Source organism: Mercenaria mercenaria, unplaced genomic scaffold, assembly GCF_021730395.1.
Source record: "Mercenaria mercenaria strain notata unplaced genomic scaffold, MADL_Memer_1 contig_2835, whole genome shotgun sequence".
Classification (NCBI taxonomy): domain Eukaryota; kingdom Metazoa; phylum Mollusca; class Bivalvia; order Venerida; family Veneridae; genus Mercenaria; species Mercenaria mercenaria.
Window position 1 is genome coordinate 1 of NW_026460918.1, and position 21159 is coordinate 21159.

The 21159-nt window shown below is 35.6% G+C and overlaps 1 protein-coding gene across 1 annotated transcript; it reads left to right on the forward strand.

Annotated features, from left to right (window-relative positions):
- Positions 1-3629: 3629 nt before the first annotated feature.
- On the forward strand, positions 3630-5020 carry LOC123559295 (uncharacterized; the record flags this gene model as incomplete). The annotated part of the gene is made up of 2 exons (XM_053533522.1): positions 3630-3755; positions 4246-5020. Coding segments are annotated over 2 exons (901 nt in total), but the record flags the coding sequence as incomplete, so codon positions are not given.
- Between the last annotated feature and the right edge of the window lie 16139 nt (positions 5021-21159).

Genomic DNA, 21159 nt, shown 5'->3' on the forward strand with positions numbered 1-21159 from the left:
GATCATTCAATTTTCTACAGTAAGTGCTCTTGGGGAAAGACGTTTGGAACACATTTGAAACAGTCCGCAGGTGCTTTTTCAGTGAATATGACACCACTTTTGATACATCATTTTGCAGGTATTTATATCGTCTTTCAGAAACACTGAAGCTCATGTTTCTATCTTGCGGATGAATTAGGTAAATCATACAATCATTCACCTTAAGTCTTCTTTGAGAAAGCCATTTGGAGCATATTTGAACAGCACACAGACCCTTTTCCAGGGAATGTGACACCACTTGCCACACATGATTTTCAGGTATATATATTGTCCTTCAGATACATTGAAGTTTATGTTTCTATCTTTGGGAAGAATAAGCTAGATCATTCAATTTTCCACCTTGGGTCTTCGTGGAGAGAGACGTTTGGAACACTCGAATACTAGTAGTCCGCAGGTGCTCTTTCAGGGAATGTGACACCACTTGTGATACATCATTTTGCAGGTATTTATACCTTCTTTCAGAAACACTGATGCTCATGTTTCTATCTTGCGGATGAATTAGGTAAATCACACAATCTTTCATCTAAAGTCTTCTTTGAGAAAGCCATTTGTAGCACTTTTGAACAGCCCACAGACCCATTTTCAGGGAATGTGACACCATTTATAATACATCATTTTAAAGGTTATACTCTCTTTGAAATGCATTAGGTTCCAGGTTTCGATCTTGGGGATGAATAAGGATTGTCATTTAATGTTCTGCCTTAAGTGTTTCTGGAGATTGCCGTTCGGGGTATTTTTGGACAGCCCACAGACCCTGTTAGGGAATATGACACCACTTGCTATTGATTATTTCAAAAATATTTATAATGTCTTTCAAAAGCATTTAAGATGATGTTTCTATCATGGGGATGAATTAGGGATATTATTCAATCTTGTACCTTAAGTATTGAAGGAGAAAAGCCGTTTGGAGCACTTTTGAACAATCCACATACCCTCTTATAGGGAATGTGACACCACTTGCTGTATATCATTTCAAAGATACTTATATTGTATTTTAAATGCGTTTAGGCCGAACTTTCTATCTTGGGGATAAGGTCGATATAATATTTGATCTTGTACCTAAAATCTTCTTTGAGAAACGCCGTTTGAGCATTTTGAACAGCCCACATACATTCCTTCAAATAATGTGACACCTCTTGCTGTTCCTCATTGTTAAGATATACCCATTTTCTGTCAGATACATTTAGGTTTAACTTGCTAACTTGGGAATGAATTTAGTACATTGCTCAATCTTGTGCCTAAATTATCAATGAAGAAACGCATTTTTGAATATTTAAAACAGCCCACAGATCTTCTGTCAGGGAATGTGACACCACTTGCCATACATCATTTTGCGGGTATCTATATTGTCTTTCAAACACGCTGAAGCTCATGTCTCTATCTTGGAGCTTAATAAGGTAGCTCATTCAATTTTCTAGTTTATTACTTATTGCAGAAAGCCGTTGTGAGCATTTTTAAACACTTCACACCCCCTCTATCATGAAATGTGACACCACCTGTCATACATTATTTTTAAGGTATTTTTATTATCTTTCCAACGCTTTGAAGCTCATGTTTCTATCCTTGGGAATGTATTAGGTAAAACATTCAATCTTTCACCTTAAGTCTTCATGTAGAAAGCCGGCCGTTTGGAGCACTTTTGAACAGCCCGCAGACCCTCTTTCAGGGAATGTGACACCACTTGTCATACATCAATTTTTAGGTATTTATATTGTCTTTCAGATGCTATAAAGCTCTCTTTCCCATCTTGGGGCTGAACAACGTATATCATTCAATGTTTTACTTTAAATATTGTCTGAGAAAGCCGTTTTTGAGCCTATTTGAACAGCCCACAGACCATTTTTCAGGTAATGTGACACCTCTTGCCACAGATCGTTTTGCAGATATGTATATTTTTTTCAAATTCATTAAGAGCCAAGCTTCTATTTTGAGGACGAATAAGGAAGATCTGTCAATCTTATACCTTAAGTATTCTTTGAGAAAGCCGTTTGGAGCACCTTTGAACAGCATACATACCCTCTTACAAGGAATGTGACACCACTTGCTGTATATCATTTCAAAGATACTTGTATTGTTTTATAAATGCGTGTAAGCCGAACTTCCTATCTTTGGGGAAAAGCTAATATAATATCTAATCTTGTACCTTAAATCTTCTCTGAGCAACGCCGTTTTGAGCATTTTGAACGACCCACATACCTTCTTTCAGGGAATGTGTCACCACTTGCTGTACCTCATTGTTAAGATATTCCTATTGTCTGTCAAATACATTTAATTTTAACTTGCTAACTTAGGGATGGACTGGATACATTGTTCAATCTTGTGCCTTAAGTATTAATGGAGAAACATCGTTTTGAACATTTTGATCAGCCCACAGATCCTCTGTCAGGGAATGTGACACCACATGCTATACATCGTTTCAAAGGTACTTCAATTGTCTTTCAAACATATCTAGGCTCAACTTTTTATCTTGGGGATGCATTCAGAATATTATTCAATCTTGTACCCGAAATATGAAAGAAGAAACGCCGTTTTAAGCATTTTGAACAGCCCACATACATCCTTTCAGGGGATGTGACACCACTTGCCATACAACATTTTACAGGTATCTATATTGTCTTTCAAACGTATCGAAGCTCATGTTTCTATCTTGGGAATAAATTTGCAAAAACATTCACTTGTCTTCCTGGAGAAAGCCGTTTTTAGCATCTTTGAACAGCCCATGGCACAGATACTTTTTCAGGGAATGTGACACCGCTTGCCATAAATCATTTTACAAGTATCTATATTGCCTTTTAGGTGCACTCAAACTCATATATTTCTATCTTGGGGATGAATTAGGTAAAACATTCAATCTTTTACTTTTAGTCTTCTTTGAGAAAGCCGTTTTGAATATTTTGAACAGCCCACAGACCTTCTTTCAGGGAATGTGACACCACTTGCCACACATCATTTTTCAGGTATTTATATCATCTTTCAGATGCATTGAAGCTCATGTTTCTATTTTAATGTCTGTACCGGAAGTAGCAAATTTTTATATAATGCAAAAAACTACGGTGTCCTGCTCGGGCTACTTTTAATTTTCGCCATGATTCTACTTGAGAAAATTAACCGTTTTGAGCAGTTTTATGATGCAATAATTATCAATTATTTACCGTGCTAAAAACATCACAAATGATTGGTAAAGGCGTACATAGGATTTATATAGGCAGATGGCCCCCAATTTTTGAAAAATGATAAGATCGATGACAGTGTTGAAAATCGACAGTTTTCACTAAAATAAACTTTAAACTACCGAACTGTGTCGTTTTTAATTATAACATATTCTCAGTATTGATGTAAAATGGATTTAAAATACAACAGGTACAGGCATTTCGCGTTAAAATTGCTGAATTCGGCCATTTCAGACTCAAAATTCGCTTATTAGCAACCCTTGCTTCAAGTAACAATTTATAACAGCTATTTCATTTGTTAATTCTATTTAATGTTTTCCTAACCAGAAACTGAAGCAAGGGTTGCTAATAAATGAATTTTGGAAAAAATGATATTTTTTGTCTGGCCTTTCTCACGTATAAGAGTGGCCTCCCTTGAAGCCAGGTGCTCGTTGCCAGGCAATATTATAGGTGGCGCCGCTGTCAACATGTGCATGTGAAAACGAAAGTAGATTGTTTATCTAGGAATTATTACAACATTTTACCCTTCTACGTTGAATTTTTAAAGTAAGTAGATTAAATGCTATTTTGTTGTGTTAAATAACTAGGGAAGTATTCATTCAATTCTATTTCAATGGAAATGGAGCACAACAAAACTAAATTTTTCACTTCTTTTCAGGGCCCAAATCACTCTCTCTCCTTGGTAAACAGGTAAAACAGTGCCCAATTAATCGCCAAATATAACATACCTACTAATTTACATCGTTCTGTTAGTCTTAGGAATTCTGTGGAATTTTAGGTAGTACTTCCGGTTGTAACATTTTTTTTCAGTCACTTCCGGTTTATCCGAGTAATACTCAATTCGGGTAAACAATTAGTTTTGAGGACTTTCCAGGGTATAACATCGGGTTGTCTTTAATTATAGACACCGTGTCTGCTTTTATACAGTTCCTGCCAGTACTGTTACCCACTGACTGATCTAGGTAACTTCCACTGAACCAAACATGAGACTTTTCATAACCCTCATGTTCTTATTCATAATCATTCTTGGTTTTAGGTTAACAGCACAGTACCAGATCCCAGACTTGGTCAGCACCAGCAATATTACAGGTTTGTCAGTGAGAGTCCAAACCAAGAATGCCATTGTCAACCACACCATTAGATCTGTTAAGGGCAGGAGTAGGCCTGTCCCAGGTAAAACGACCCTGGTATTTTTACACTGCTTGTTGGTCTGTCAATGCCCAGATATTGAACTAAATCCTGGACCCAGTACTTCCAAATCGCAATACTTATGTGGTCACTGTGAAGAGGAAGTCACTTGGACCCAGAAGGGCATTCTGTGCGACACCTGTGAACAGTGGTACCACACAGACTGTCAAGGTATCGGAGACAGCACGTATGATCGTCTTTCTGACTCAAGGTTTGCCTGGCACTGTCAATACTGTGGACAGGCGAACTATTCCTACTCCCTAATTGAATCCCTTGACTCCCTTAATGATAGTAACAAATACTCCCAATTAGATTATAGTTCTACCATTTTAGATGCGAGTCACCGACCAGATCGGTCAGTTAGGTCACTCTCAGATACCCCAAATTTCAAACCCTCCCCAAAAGATACTTCTACTCCCAAAACAAAGGTCAAAAAACCCTCCAAAGTCAAACATGACAAAAGCGAGAGGATAACCATTCTTAATATTAACTGTAGGTCCATAAAAAATAAAATCCCAGATCTCCATCAATTAATACAACAGGTCAAACCAGATATCATCTCTTGTACGGAAACCTGGTTGAAACCAGATATCCAAACCTCTGAAATCTTCCCAAGGACCTAAACTTCCAGGTTTTCAGGGATGATAGAACCTCAGGCCAGGGAGGAGGTGTCCTTACTGCAATCTCCAAACACCTCATTTCTCAAGAACAACCTGAACTGAAAACCAACTGCAACCTGTCCTGGGCGAAAATTACTATCAAAGGGGCCAAGGATATATACATTGGCACATACTATAAGCCCCACGAAAATGATGAGGACTCCCTCACAGAGTTATGGTCATCCCTTTCTAAAGTACCCCAAGACAGTACAATTTGGTTACTCGGTGACTTCAATCTACCTGATATAGATTGGTCATCTGAGGCCCCCAAGTCCAAATGCAGATTCAAGGAAATGTATGAGGACTTCATTGATAGGATAAATTCCTTTAACCTACAGCAAATGGTCAAGATCCCAACCAGAAATGAGAATATTCTGGACCTGTTCCCCACTAACTTCCCTTCACTAGTTCAATGTACTAAAACAATCCCTTGTCTAGGTAAATCTGACCACGACATTGTTTTCCATGAAATCAACATAAAGATTGGCCGTCCCCTTCAACCCAAAAGGTCAATAAAATGCTTTAACAAAGCAAATTGGGATGATTTCAAAAGGGACCTATCAGAGTTTGGAAAGAAATTCGCTGATTCTGACCACTCTGACCCCGCCTCAGATTGGAATCTGTTCAAAGATGAACTCAATCGACTTAGTTCTCTACACATTCCAACTAAAACTACTAAGACACGCTGCGACCTCCCATGGTTAACTCCCAAGATCCTTAGGCAAATCCGCAAGCGTGATAAAATGTACACTAAATTGAGGAAATCCAACCAATCCCCATGTAAAAGTAACACCTTCAAAGCCCTTAAATATAGCATCCAAAAACAGCTAAGGAACTCATACTGGTCTTACCTAGAATCAGTCATATTCATGGACGATTCACAACCAGGTAAAAATAAGAAATTCTATTCCTTCTAAAACATAAGAAAACAGAAAATTGTGGTGTAGCACCTCTTAAGCATGAGGGTCTAACATATACTGACCCTGCCACCAAGGCCAATATACTAAATAGGCAATCTGAGTCGGTCTTCTCAAAACCACAACCACTCAGTTTGAAGCAACTCTGCAAAAAAGTTACTACAAACACTTCAGCACCCAACATGCCCATGATCTCCGTTACAGAAGAGGGTGTTGATAAACTCCTGCAGGGGCTCTCTCCAAACAAAGCCTCTGGCCCAGATGAACTCTCATCAAGAGTTCTAAAAGAGCTACACCACGAGATAGCGCCCATCCTTACAATTATATTTAGGTCATCCCTGGAAACTGGCTGTGTCCCGCCAGATTGGAGAAGTGCAGTTGTCGCCCCTGTTTATAAGAAAGGCCCGAAATCCAAGGCCAGTAACTACAGGCCAATATCTCTCACCTGCATAGCTTCCAAATTATTGGAACACATTCTAGTCTCCAACATCATGACACATTTTGACAATAATGACCTCTTAAGCCAGTACCAGCATGGCTTCAGATCTAAGCATAGCTGTGAATCACAACTGATCAGCTTTACACAAGAAGTTTACGACAACCTTGAGCAAGGTCAACAAACAGATGTAATAGTAACGGATTTTAGTAAAGCATTCGACAAGGTTGATCACAATAAATTGATATTTAAGTTTAATGAGCTGGGTGTCCACCCTCTGGTATCACAGTGGATAAAGTCATTTCTGAAGGGTCGAACCCAAAGAGTAGTTGTAGACGGCTGCACTTCTGACACCCTGCCTGTCCTGTCCGGTGTCCCTCAGGGATCCGTCCTAGGGCCCTGTCTCTTTCTGGCTTACATTAATGACCTACCAGATTCTATTAGAAGTAAGGCAAGACTGTTTGCAGATGATACCATAGTATACCTTACAGTCAAGTCCTCATCTGATGCCCAAACACTACAAAAAGATTTGTACGCCCTTGAAAAGTGGGAACAGGACTGGTCAATGGAATTCAATCCAGACAAGTGTGAGGTGCTGAGAATTACTCGCAAACGAAACCCTGTCATGTTTCCTTACACCCTGCATGACAAGGAACTGAAATCTACCGATACCGCTAAATACTTAGGTGTTACACTAACTAAAGACTTAAACTGGTCTGAACATATTAATACTATTTCCTCTAAAGCAAACAACTCTCTTAAATTCATCAAAAGAAATGTTCAGACAACAAACAAAAGGTCAAAGAGAAAGCCTATAACACCTATGTCCGTCCACAACTTGAGTATTGCTCATCCATCTGGCACCCCTGGCAAAAGTCCCTCTCATACAAAGTCGAAAAAGTGCAAAGATCAGCTGCACGGTTTATCTTTAACGACTATAACTATACAAGCAGTGTAACCCAGATGATTAACACCCTAAACTGGCAAACTTTAGAACAACGGCGCATACAATCTTCTCTCATCTATTTTTACAAAATCCGAACAAATCATGTATGCGTCGACCATAACCATCTAACTCCGACCAGAAACCTGAACTACCTAATTCCACAGTCCCGTACTCAATACCACATGAATTCCTTCTTCCCCCGTACAATCAGACTATGGAATGGCCTTCCCCAATATGTACAGTCCAGCCCCAGCCTCAACATATTTGCTGAGCGGCTGGCCACTGTACATCTGCAGTAACTTCCTTCACTATGTTTTTTAACTTAGCACCTGTAGTAATTTTTATTCTTTGCACCTAATGAGTTTTCTCATTTTTAACACTGCCCAGACAAGCGCCTTCCAGTCATAATCGTTAATGATTGTTGGAAGTATCATGTAGATGTAGATAGATGTAGAATTATTGACACACAAGTGGCACAACGGTGCAGACTGTTAATGTTATCTGTGACACTCACAGTAGGAAGACAAAAAATCTACTGACACAGTGAAAGTGTTTACATTTTGCATTATTTTTCTGATTCAATCTGATGAATGGTGGTACTCATTGAATACATGTACTGTATATGAAATTAATGAAGCAGTAATTTGACAAATACAAGCAATGAGACATTGTTCATTGATTAAAATATGGAATATTTTTCTGGTGTCCTTCACAAATGAGACAATTAATCCTTGAGATATCAAAGAATGCTTCAAGGTCAACAGAATATGATTGAAATTATAAAGGCTTGTAATGTAGTTTCTTATTATCATTATTATAATATTGACATGTTGTGATGTCTTGCACTAATCAGTGTTTGTTTTGTATTATATTTCAGATATAATAGTATGAATATAGAGATGATTATTTAGTTACCTTCAACTGGTCAATGGTCAAAAGGTATGTCTTTTTGATAACTGTAAATTTTTCCTTACACACTTTTTCTTATGATAATTATAGGCCTCCCAAGTTAATCTCTTCAGTTCATACCATGTGTCTACTTTGTTTCTACTGAAAGCATAAACACTTTAAAATAACTATTTTGTATTCTGTATATCCAGGGTTTCAGTGTATCACATGATCTTTATGAAATTTCTGTGACCTATATTTTCTAGAGTAAAAGAAAATGTTTGTAATATCTATGCAAGAGTAACACCAGATCAGCTGAGACCCAAAATATAGTTGTGGTGTGTGACTTACTTGTTCTCATGACACAATGAAAGATCAGCTGCTGTGGAATGCCAGTCATACACATGTACCTGCCAGAACATTACCTTTTAATTTAAGAAAGTTGCTTTTAAATCAGTTTTGTGGCTTTATATCTATAAACCTGAGGTCATATTCATAAAGCTTCTAAGATTATTTTTATCTAAGATATTCAATATTTTGTTAGAGAGATATGAGAAACATTATGAATATGACCCTTGTAATTAAATTAATTGATGAATCACACAATTATGCATATTGGTTATGTCATAAAGTATTATTTGACTTTTTTATTTCAGGGAGTATGTCTGTGTGTCTTGAAGCATTGAATGCCCCCAAAACAACCAGTATGATAAGAAGGTATTTTAGAACTCTTTCCCTAGCCTTTCACAAAATTACAAAACCTGTAACTGAGGAATTTAATTACCTATTAAGGAAGATCTGATAAATAAAACTTCAAAACACTAATTATGCTTTGATGTACACACAGATTGTACCTTGCATTTTTATTTTTATAGAGATGAGAAGATAGTTCATGTATATATTTGTTTCTGCACATTAAGATTCAGAATCAATTTTCTATCAACTATGACAAAAGTAGACAGATTTCAATATATGTCATAACAAAATTCAGTATTTCAGAAACTTCATTTCAAAAGGATATATTAAGAATTTATCAGGTTGCTTTATATTACATTATAGACCAGAGTATATAGTTTCCCAAAATGTTGAAAGACTAAGCTGTTTTTCTATGGACTTTTAAGTATTTTGAATGTTTGATTTCTCTTTTTAACCTTATAATAATAATGATTGAATATTTCATTTCACTTAGTCATGAAACTAAATCCTTTTCTAGTAATTTGCCTCTACATTTCAACATGTTTACACTTAATTTTTTAAACAGAAAGATATTTTTATTTCTTTCATTTTAGGTGTACAATCTGGGTTGAAAACAGCCATCAGAAATTACATACATGGAGCATCAGAAATTACATACATGTACTTGGAATAAATTATTGCACAATACACATTTACTGAGAAGTGACTAATGTTTATGTTAAAGTGCAATATCCATGTTTGTAACATTTACATGGGGGTAATAGTTACAGTGTTGAAAGAGACTACCAGTGTTACATTTCAAACTAAGTTACAGTGTGGATGCTAATTCTAAATTCTTGATAATCAAGTGTTCTTAATAACTTATGAATACTAATTATTTATCAAACTTTTAATTTATCACATTCCTACATCATTATTTTATATAAAATGCTTGTAGTTATATAATATATGTCAGGTTAAATGGTAATAAATTTTGTTTCTGTGTAAATATCTTGCTTTTTGAAAAAAAAATATAAATGCAACAAAACTGATGAAAAGATAGGCAGTTACTTTTCACAAGTTCATGGAATAGCAGAATATACATAACATTGTATAGTTTTCCTAACTTGTATCTGGGGCCATCATAAATTAATTGCTAGATTAAATTTTCTTCACAAGATTTCAGATCAGATATTTTATTTTTGCTTTAATGAGGTTTTAAAGAGAAAAAAAGACATAATTATAATAGTTATTTTTGTCAAATGGATTTGATTAAAAGCAATAATAACTGAAAGTTAATAATTTATAACATTCTTTATAGAAATATTCCATGGATGATCTTTGAAACTAAAAATATTAAGGGGATGCATAAATATAGTGTGAGTGGATGATAATCTAACAATTAATATAGTATGGCCTTACAAATATAAATTAATAAATACTTACTGGCAATAATATTGATTAGGTATGATGCAGCTATAAGATAAACATATATTTTTTGAATGGTGATTTGTTATGAGAAAAAAAGCTGCATAATTATGATTGGAACTAGCTCCATATTTCCTTTCTTTAACTTCATATAAGATAGCCAAGTATCACAATTATATGAATTCTAATGTCAGTTGTATACACAACTGAAAATGCATTGCATTCATTTTCTAAAGTAATAGTTAGCATTTGGTCATATCTCATGTTTGGCCTTCAATAACTGGAAAGGGAAGGCAATAAATGGAATTTATGATTACACACAAAATATGGAGAAGACTGAAAGCAGTAACTGATCAAAAATAGCAGAATGCTTTAGCTTATGATTTTCAAAATTCATTGTAGTTTAGTAGATGATCTCTTTCTTTAAAGGTCCATTACTAAGGGAAAGTGAGTTGGCAATTTTTTTCATAGTCAATGCATAGACTTCTGCAAGACACTAAATAATGAAGATTGGCAGGTCAAAATTTACAGAAGATCTTTGGAACTCAAAGAAATGTATGTGTATTATGTTGAAATTTCAATGAATCGACAGAATGACCCCCCAGGTCTTTTTAACTTTCTTCATACTTCATAGAAAAATAATTGTACATATACTGCGATTTATTTCGAATTTCTACATACCAACTTTCATTTTCCAATAAAATGAAATAGTTTCTGTGCTTTTTAAAAGAAATTAAAATGTTCACTTTCCTTAGAATTGGACCTTTAAGGGACTGGTAAGTGAAATGTCAATATCACAGTGACCCTAAGACTGAAATATTTTATTATGGAAAACTGAATGATAATTTTGCCCATGGTCATCAGGCTTTAAATCATAACAGATGAATAATTTTGGGTCAGTAGATAAAAGTTAAAGGTCACTGACAATTAGATAAACAACTGATTCAGGTTATATAAGCTTGAGAACACTTTCACTTATTATGATCATCCAGCATTATAGCATGAATGCCTATGTTCAGTAGATGACCACTATAGTGTTTGGCAAATAGTTCAAAGTTCAATTTCAAACCATACTGAAAATAAATGCAGGTTACATGCCCAGTCACCACTGACAGGCCATCATGGAAGACATATAATTTTGTGCCCCCCATGAGTGGTGGGGGCATATAGATTTGCTCTTGTCCGTCCGTCCTTCCGAGAATGTTGTGTCGCGCCTAGTTCCAAAGGTATTTGACGTAAAGTCACAAAACTTTACAGGAATGTTGGTCAGCATGTGTAGTTGTGCACTTGGGGATTTGCGTCCGGATTCATTCAGTCGTGTAGGAGTTATGCCCCCTGACTTTGTAAAAATTGGTCATTTTAGTGTTTTGTCGTGCCTAGCTCCAAAAGTATTTGACGTAGAGTCACAAAACTTCACAGGAATGTTGGTCAGAATGTGCAATGGTGCACCTGGGGTTTCGCGTCTGGGTTCATTCAGTCATGTAGGAGTTATGGCCCCTGACCTAGTACAAAATTGGTCATTTTAATGTTGTCGTGCGTAGCTCCAAAATGATTTGACCTAGAGTCACCAAAGTTTACAGGAATGTAGGTCAGCATGTGCAGTTGTGCATCTGGGGTTTCGCATCCGGATTCATTCAGTCGTGTAGGAGTAATGGCCCCTGACTTAGTTAAAAATTGATCATTTTAATGTTGTGTCTTGCGTATCTCCAAAAGTATTTGACCTAGAGTCACCAGTTTACAGGAATGTTGGTCAGCATGTGCAGTTGTACACCTGGGGTTTCGCGTCCTGATTCATTCAGTATTGTAGGAGTTATGGCCCCTGACCTAGGAAAAAATTGTCATTTTAATGTTTTGTCGCACTTAGCTCCGAAGATATTAACTAAAGTCATTATTTCACTACACAAGACCAGACTTCTTGTCCAGACTTACTCAAAAAAAAGTTTGTGAAACATGTATGTTAAAATGTACTTGACCTAGGATCATAAAACATTACAGGATTGTTTTATAGCCTATGAAGTGTTCTCTTTAGGATTTTACTCATCTAGGCCAGAGTTATGGCCAATTAAGCGAAAAATACACATAAGGTTCTTGAAATTTTGTGTTGCAAACATCTTAAAAATTGTTTAACCCGAGTCATTAAACCATGTTACAGTGGCAGGAGTGGGGGCACCTGTTCCTATGGACACTAATCTAGTTTCTGTTGCCATTGCTATTAGACCAGCTCTTAAAATGGCCCTCTTCGAAATTGTGCAGTCTCTACTTATTTTCCTCCAGTAAACGTACTCTATCCTTTGAAACATACATTTTCACTTTTGTTGCCATGGCAATGAAATATTTTTATACTTTTTTTTGGCATGCAAAACAATGTGAGTTAATTAAATCCATTTCATTACTGCTAACAGATTTATCTTTATAATTTTAAAAGTTGTGACAACAAATAATGAAAACTTACTTATCCTAAGGAAACATTATTAAACAGATTACCAAATGACCTGTTACCATAGCAACTGAAAGGCTCTTTTCTGCTTTCTTTACATGAGCATTATGAGCTGTCAATTGTAACAGTGATAAGTCCATTAAATATCCAAACATCAAAATATTTAAGTCATAACATGCAAAAAGTTAAAAATGCTAAATTTTAGCCTTGTTGCCATGGCAACTGAAAGGCTCTTTTCTGCTTTCTTTACATGAGCATTATGAAATGTCAATTGTAACAGTGATAAGTCCATTAAATATCCAAACATCAAAATATTTAAGTCATAACATGCAAAAAGTTAAAAAATGCTAAATTTTAGCCTCGTTGCCATGGCAACTGAAAGGCCCTTTTCTGCTTTCTTTACAGGAGCATTATGAAATGTCAATTGTAACAGTGATAAGTCCATTAAATGTACAAACATCAAAATATTGAGGCTATAACATGGAAAAAGTTAAAAAATGATATATTTTAGCCATGTTGCCATGGCAACCAACAGTAAAAGTACACATTTTATACTCAATAATATACCAGGCGAAGAATTCTACCTCTGCACATGATTTTAAATCATACTTTGAAACATTAACAAAATTAACACAATAAAATATTGATTTTTTAAGAAATTTTTAGTTTCAGGATTCCAAAGAGTTATTTCCCTTAGTTAAGACCGTTTCTATGACAATTCTGTTTCCGGCTTATGTATGTTTGAATAGCCTGATGTGTTTACATTCATATTTAATCAAACATTTGTAACAGTAATCATTTATTATTTTGTTTTTTTCCAACTTATTGAAGTATACCCCCAAGATACGCTAATACTTTCTTTCACTACAGCATATAAGGTGAACATTAGATTTTCCATAAACAATTGTCCTTGCAGATTTTAATGTTTATTTTTGGAAAATACATGCATTTTGGTAAAAAACGGCACATATTTTATCATCATTTTGGTGGGGGCCAAAATTGGCCCAAATCCTACGTACCCCAAAGCGCTAGAAATGTTGTTTATTGAGGTAGCCTAGTTCTACGCTAGCAAGACATTTCGACCCCAAGACATTTCAACCCTCAGAGACATTTCGACCCCAAGACATTTCAACCCCAACTACTTGGACAGTTTGACCCCATTCTATGATATGCATAGAAGGTTAAAAGATGTGAGTTTGTTTGGAAAGTGGTGTATTTATTTATCCCTTTTCGATAAAAGATACTATGAATAACCATGCAATAGAATGACGAAAACGTGATTATGTTGATCTTTTCATAAATGTTATATAGGTTTGGAAAATTTCTAATATTAAGATAATTGAGTAGATTAAAACTGCTTAACTACCAAGTGTGCCTTTTAGATAATATTAATGCCTTAACTACTTATGTTGTAGGATTAGATCCTAGGAATTCCACTGCATATACAAGGTCTAAAAAAAATTTTGTTTCCGGTAACATGCTCAAGTAGGTTACTAGGGTAAGTAGGTTAGATTATTTTTTTCTGGATTTTTTTTATTAAGGGAGACTTTTCGGAAATTATTTTTGTGTCAAAAAATGAATACATATATAAAGGGGTTATGCCTTTAGAGCATCAGTAGGTTGATTTCTAACATCACAGGCCATGTTTAAAGCATAAAAAGTGCAGTTTTGAAAAAAATATTCTCAAAAAACATTTAGGGTCTGGCCAAAAATTTAGGATAGGTCGGGATACCGGAAACAAACAATTTTTTTACGCCTAACTAATTATTTTGACTTTTATACACTGAATAGATAAAGTAGTTGTCTGTCTATTTGTCTCTATAAACTCGGAAATTAAAATTTAAATAAAGGTTCACGGTTTACCTTTGTTTCAATATCAGTAAGATTTAACCAAAGAGAAATAATACATTGAAATGGTATGACACACATAAGTAGCTGGTCAAAATATTAAATATTTCTCAGGTGTGCGCATTACTTCTATAGCATAATTAAAACTTCTAACGCCCCTCAACATTTTTAGTAAGAAATTACTTAGATATCAACAAAGTCGGTAATAGTAGATGTACTCAGTATCATTTTATTCATGGATTTCTTTTCATTTTTATAAAGCATAAAACGATCAGCAAAAATAAAAGTGGATGCATTTGGAATTTATCCTGTCACTTGCAGTATTTTCGACCCGATATCAGGGTGCCGTATAACTTTCTTGATATACCATCAGTTGAGCTTGTGACCAGTGATATACGGTCAGTTGATCATGTGACCTTATGATCGATATTGTTGTCATAAGAAATTTTGCAACGAAACCATCATCATTGTGTTGGAAATGCCCGAACTAAAAAAATGAGTGGTCAAATAATGAGTTTTTATTCAAAAACGAAGAAGTTATTGCGATTTTGTCGGTAATCACGTCATTATATAAGTGACGTCATTACGAATATGTCGTCATTAAAGCGGTTGTTGCACACTTATTTTTGTAAAATAAATTGCCAAATATCGGAAAAAGAAGTAATGACAAGATAAATAGAATAATAGGTTAGTGCCTAAGATGAAGAAAGTTTATCTGGCTCGGCTCCGGACGTTATCAGGTTCGCCTTCGGCTCACCCGATAACCTCCTCCACCTCGCCAGATAAACTTTCTCATCTACGGCACTCACCTATTATTCTCTGTTACTTGGCCACACTTTCGCAGCAATCGTGCAACATCGGGCATTTCCGTATACTTCGGTAAATACGTAGCATAAAGGCCGAGGTGATCAGATTGACTTTCGCACCTTTTTACGACCTTTTTACTGATAATTTCTTTATTGTCATTATAATGATTAGGTTATTATATTCGGAACCATTATATTAAAACACCGGTATATATTTTATTTATTCTTTTATTTACGTCTCATCTGTATACATCATATACATAGAACATAGTCAATTATTTAACAAATAAAAAGTATACAGCCGCCGCTCAAGAGACAATGCATACTTAAAACCTATCAGTCAATTTAAAACTATTAACACACTGTTAATAAAACACCTTGAATTAAAAAACACATACAATACAGAATAAAAAAAAAACAAGAGCTGCCAATGGAGAACGTGTTCGAATATTCTCAGTGCCTGATAGTATAATATAAGCTACGAGTAAAACTTCAACATGACAATAAGCATATTCTAATTCGAAAAGGGCCATAGTTCAGTCAAAATGTTTGATAGAGTTGCCTCCTCCTTTTTACCGACTGGGGTCATGATGGTTAATAAGTATGCAAAATATCAAAGCAATAACTCAATGGACTTTAAGAATATTTGGGGTGGTACACAAACTTTAACATTACAATAAACATACTCTAAGTCGAAAAGGGGCCAAAATTCAGTCAAAATGCTTGAAAGAGATGCCTCATCCCTTTTTACAGACTGGGGTCGTGATGATAAACAAGTATGCAAAATATCAATGCGATCTCTCAATGGACTTTGAAAATATTTGGGGGTGGTACGCTAACTTTAACATTTGTGTGACGTTCACGCCGACGCCGGGGTTAGTAGGACAGCTCCCCTATTCTCAGAATAGGCGAGCTAAAAAGAGACATTAAGCTATATGTCTTATTCCAAAACCTTAAGTTTGAAAGCCGAACTGAATGTCTATGATCTCCGGCTTATGTCAAAATGTGACATATCAATAACCCCACAAAATGTTGTATACCTAAACAGTTACGCTCGATTTTCTCAATGTTAGACTATGAACAAAACTGAGCCGAGAGATGTGGCTAACTCGATAAAATAAATATTAAATTTTGTCAGAAATTATAACAAAAGGGAAATTCAAAGTGGGTATTGGGCACAACTGCCACAAATCATCACATACATTTAATTATGTGAATTGATTCATTTTGTATAAACTTAGATATAAAATAACTAATTTAAGTTACAAGTCAAAAAAGCTCATGGAAACAAGAATATTAGACTGATACTGAGTTAAAAAGGGGCATCACTCTGACAAAATTAAAATCACAATTAAAAGGGATGATTCCCCTAGAGAAAACCAGATATTAAGTAACTATTTCAGGTTACAGGTCAGAAGCTTAGATAGTAAAAGAAACTTATGTTTAACTATTTTGAACATCATATATAATCCATTGATTTATAATTTAGAAGCGGACTGAATGCTGTCGAAAAGTCTGGTTCTGTTATTAAATGTGTTGCATCTGAATTTTACTTTAGACTGGTAATGTTTAATTGCACATATTATAGAGAAATATAGCTTGGAAATCTATTGTCAGTATTTGATATTTTACAACACATTATCTATAACATGTATCATTTATATATTACATTCTAACACGATCCGATTCATTTTCCTATTAAACAAAGAAGGCTGGAGACAGTGATTTATTAAACAACAATTCACTGTTCTGACGTCACAACTATTACGTCATAGCGTCAAGCGGCGAAACGGCGCGCTGGAAAAGAACCCGATTGAAAACGGGCAAATATCTAATGCATGCCGACATGGTGTACTTTAAAGTCCTTGATAACGTGTTAGAATCGAAATAATATATCTCATTTAGTGATTTGCTCTTGAATAAATCACTGTTTGTCGTTCAGATGCGACGCCCTCGTGATATAATTCCTTCGCATCTGAACTCCAAACAGTGATTTATTCAGCGACAAATCACCGATGAGATATATTATTTCTTAAATATCTTTTGAAGTCTGGAAGTAATGACTGTTTCTTAAACTGAACTATTCATGTATATTTTCTCTGTGTAATATATTGCTGTGCTTATTGTACTTGCCACATTTCTTGCTTGTTATTTGTAAATGACCGAAGGCATATTGTTTTTGCTGATTAATTTTGCCAATAAACTTGAAACATTATCCAAGTTCTTGCAGTTACAACATTGCCCGATTATTCGGCGACGCCGTCTAAATTCGTTTTCGTTACTTATGCCACGTGACTTCAGTTTGCAAATCAAACTACTTCATAACGCATTATAGACATACAGACACTAAATAGAAAAATGGCGCGAAAAAAAATGGTACTCGCATTATGGCGGACACAAATAGTCCTCAGTTTTTTTGCTCTGTAGAGCTATTTTCCTTATTTTCTTTGCAATTTTTTTTGCTAAAATATCATGACAGATCTATGACTGACATGTAGGTAGCATTTTCATAATGAAATAACAACATGACAAAATTTTTCATAGAAACTTAGATCATACACCACTAGTATAATTTGGGGTCTCATTTTTTAGCTGATTTTGCAGTTTGTGTGTTTGACTGAAATTATTTTTCTTGCATCAAACATGACCCCTACTTTTCTTCTGATTTTTCTGTAGTACTATCAATATTCTTCAAGAAAATGTAGGTTACAGATATTCAAAATGGGTCCTGGTGTGTGCTGCGGCCATTGGAAATAGGTCAATTTTATATAGAATATAGAACAAAAACTATTTAGTGTGTTATAACCTATAGATAATTTATCAAAATGGAAGATTTATGCAACACTCTGTCTGATTGGACGAGAGTGTCAATTTCTTTCACTCTGTTGATTGTGCTACGCTGAGTGAAATGTAGACAAAGCGTTCATCCTAAACGACGCTGCTCACAGTTTTAAAGCTAACTTTGGCTCAGTATATTTAGCAAGAATATTGATATATCTCAAAATGATAAGTAAGTTTAATAAATAAGATAAAAACCTGTTCAAATACCAACCTATATCAAGTTAAAGAAAGAGCTGAATACGGTCTGCGCTGTAGTGTTGTTAAATACAATGTCAATCAAGTGATAGCAGCTCCTCCCACTAGCTCCCTAGCAGAAGGATGTCTCTCTGATACCATTATAAGTTAGTTGAATACATGCATGCAATATGACCACTTGTAGTGCCTTAGTAAATAAACTTGTAGAATAGTTTCATTGAGTTACTCATTTCTCAATACAGTACAATGGCGACGAGGATAAAAAAGTTGACTTACAATAAATTGCAATAAAATGTGTACTTTCAAACGCTGGAATTTATGTTTACACATATAAGAAGGAACGTAAGAGTTTAGAACACTTTTTTGGACATCTTTGTTACAATAACTGTCATTTATCAATAACGCTAAATATTTAGACAATAAATATGGCACAAGGATTACCAGTTTTTCCCGCATTTAGTGTAAACGAGCCTGGCATAGACACAAGGTGGAAAAAATGGACAAACCGTTTTGAAAATCTTATGATTGGAATGAATATCAAAGACAAAACGCGACAACGTGCATTATTTCTTCACTATGCAGGGGAAGACGTCAACGACATATTTGATACATTGCAAGACACCGGGGACGATTATGAAACCGCAAAAACAAAACTGACTGAATATTTCGCACCAAAAAAGTGCACGGAGTATGAAATCTTCAATTTCGACAGGCAAAGCAGGACTCGAGCGAAAACATAGACAGTTTTCACACGCGATTGAGGCATTAAGCAGAAATTGCGAATTTCCTAACACGGACAAAGAAATCAAATCACAAATCATTCAAGGTTGTACCTCCACACTGTTACGTAGAAAGGCTTTACGAGATGATCTGACGTTGGACAATTTGATAAAGGAAGCACGTGCCCTGGAACTATCGGATCTACAAGCGTCCGAAATTGAGAACAATTCAAAGAAAGATGCAGTGAATGTCATGAAATCGAAACACAAGTCAGCATCAACAAAACACAACTCTTATCCGACCAGAAAGAAGGCAACATGCAAATATTGTGGATAAGAATACCCACATCAATCAGGAAAATGTCCGGCGGACGGAAAGACGTGCACATACTGCAAAAAGAAAGGTCATTTTGAAAAAGTGTGCAGGTCCAAGCTGAGAAATCGTAGGAAAAACGTAAACAGAATGGATGATGAAAGCTCTCAAAGCGAAACTGAAAGTGAAACTAGAAGCGAAAGTGAAAATGAAAATAGCATATTTGGATTATCAGTGAATTCGTTGCAGTCATCAAGCCCTAATTTGGCGATCCAAATAAACGGTCAGTCTGTCAAGGCATTGATAGACACAGGGTCGTCTATAAATGTAATTGATGAAAGGACATACAGCAAGCTAAAAAACAAAGTGACTCTCAGTAAGGTAGACACGAAAGTATATGCTTATGGTGCTAATAAAGTGGACTTATTAGGAAAGTTCCAGCGACAATTGAAACCAAACACAAGATCACAACAGCTCCAGTATATGTGGCAAAAGGTAAAAGTGGCAACTTGTTATCTTATTTGACATCTGTTGATCTCCAGGTTATTCCTGAAATAAGTGTCATAACACAGAATAAGGTCGATGAACTTTGCGATAAATATGGATCTGTCTTCAAGGGTATTGGAAAAATGAAAGACACTGAAGTAAAGTTGTATGTTGACAAAAATGTTCAACCTGTCACCCAGCCGCACAGACGCATACCTTTTCACCTGAGAAAACAAGTTGAAGATGAGCTCCAAAGGCTTGAAAAGTTAGACATCATTGAGAAAGTAGATGGTCCGACAGATTGGGTATCACCGATAGTGGTGGCTCCGAAGCCCAAAAGCAAAACAAACCAAATAAGGATTTGTGTTGACATGAGATTGCCTAATCAAGCAATAAAACGCACAAGACATATAATTCCTACTATTGATGATATGATCGTGGACTTAAGCGGTGCTAAAGTGTTCTCTAAATTAGACTTGAATCAGGGATATCACCAGCTGGAACTATCAGAACAATCACGAAACATTACGACATTCACCACACATATTGGACTGAGAAGATACAAACGCCTAAGCTTTGGAATAAATAGCGCTGCGGAAATTTTTCAAAACGCTTTAAGTACAACTCTAGAGGGATTAGATGGTGTGAAAAATATTTCGGATGACATAATCGTATATGCTAGAAACCAAACAGAGCATGACAGAAGGCTTGAAGCAGTCTTAAAGCGACTACAACAAATGAACATTACGCTAAATAAAAAGAAATGTGAATTCAACCAGAACAAATTAGAGTTCTTTGGATATGTATTTGGTGAAGACGGCATGTCGGCAGACCCAAAGAAGGTCGAAACCATCAAGAATACACCACCACCCAAGAATGTGCCAGAGGTGAGAAGCTATTTAGCTATGACAAATTATGTGTCGCGCTTCATTCAAAATTACAGCACAATTGCAGAGCCTCTAAGACGCCTGATAAAGAAAAACGCAAAATGGACATGGCAAAATGAACAAGAAGAAGCATTCCTTAAGCTGAAATCGATTCTCAGCAGTGATACTGTCATGACCTACTTTGATCCTAATAAGGAAACACAGATCATCACAGATGCAAGTCCCGTTGGAGTAGCCGCAATAATGCTACAAGAAGGAAAAGTTGTATGCTATATGCAAGC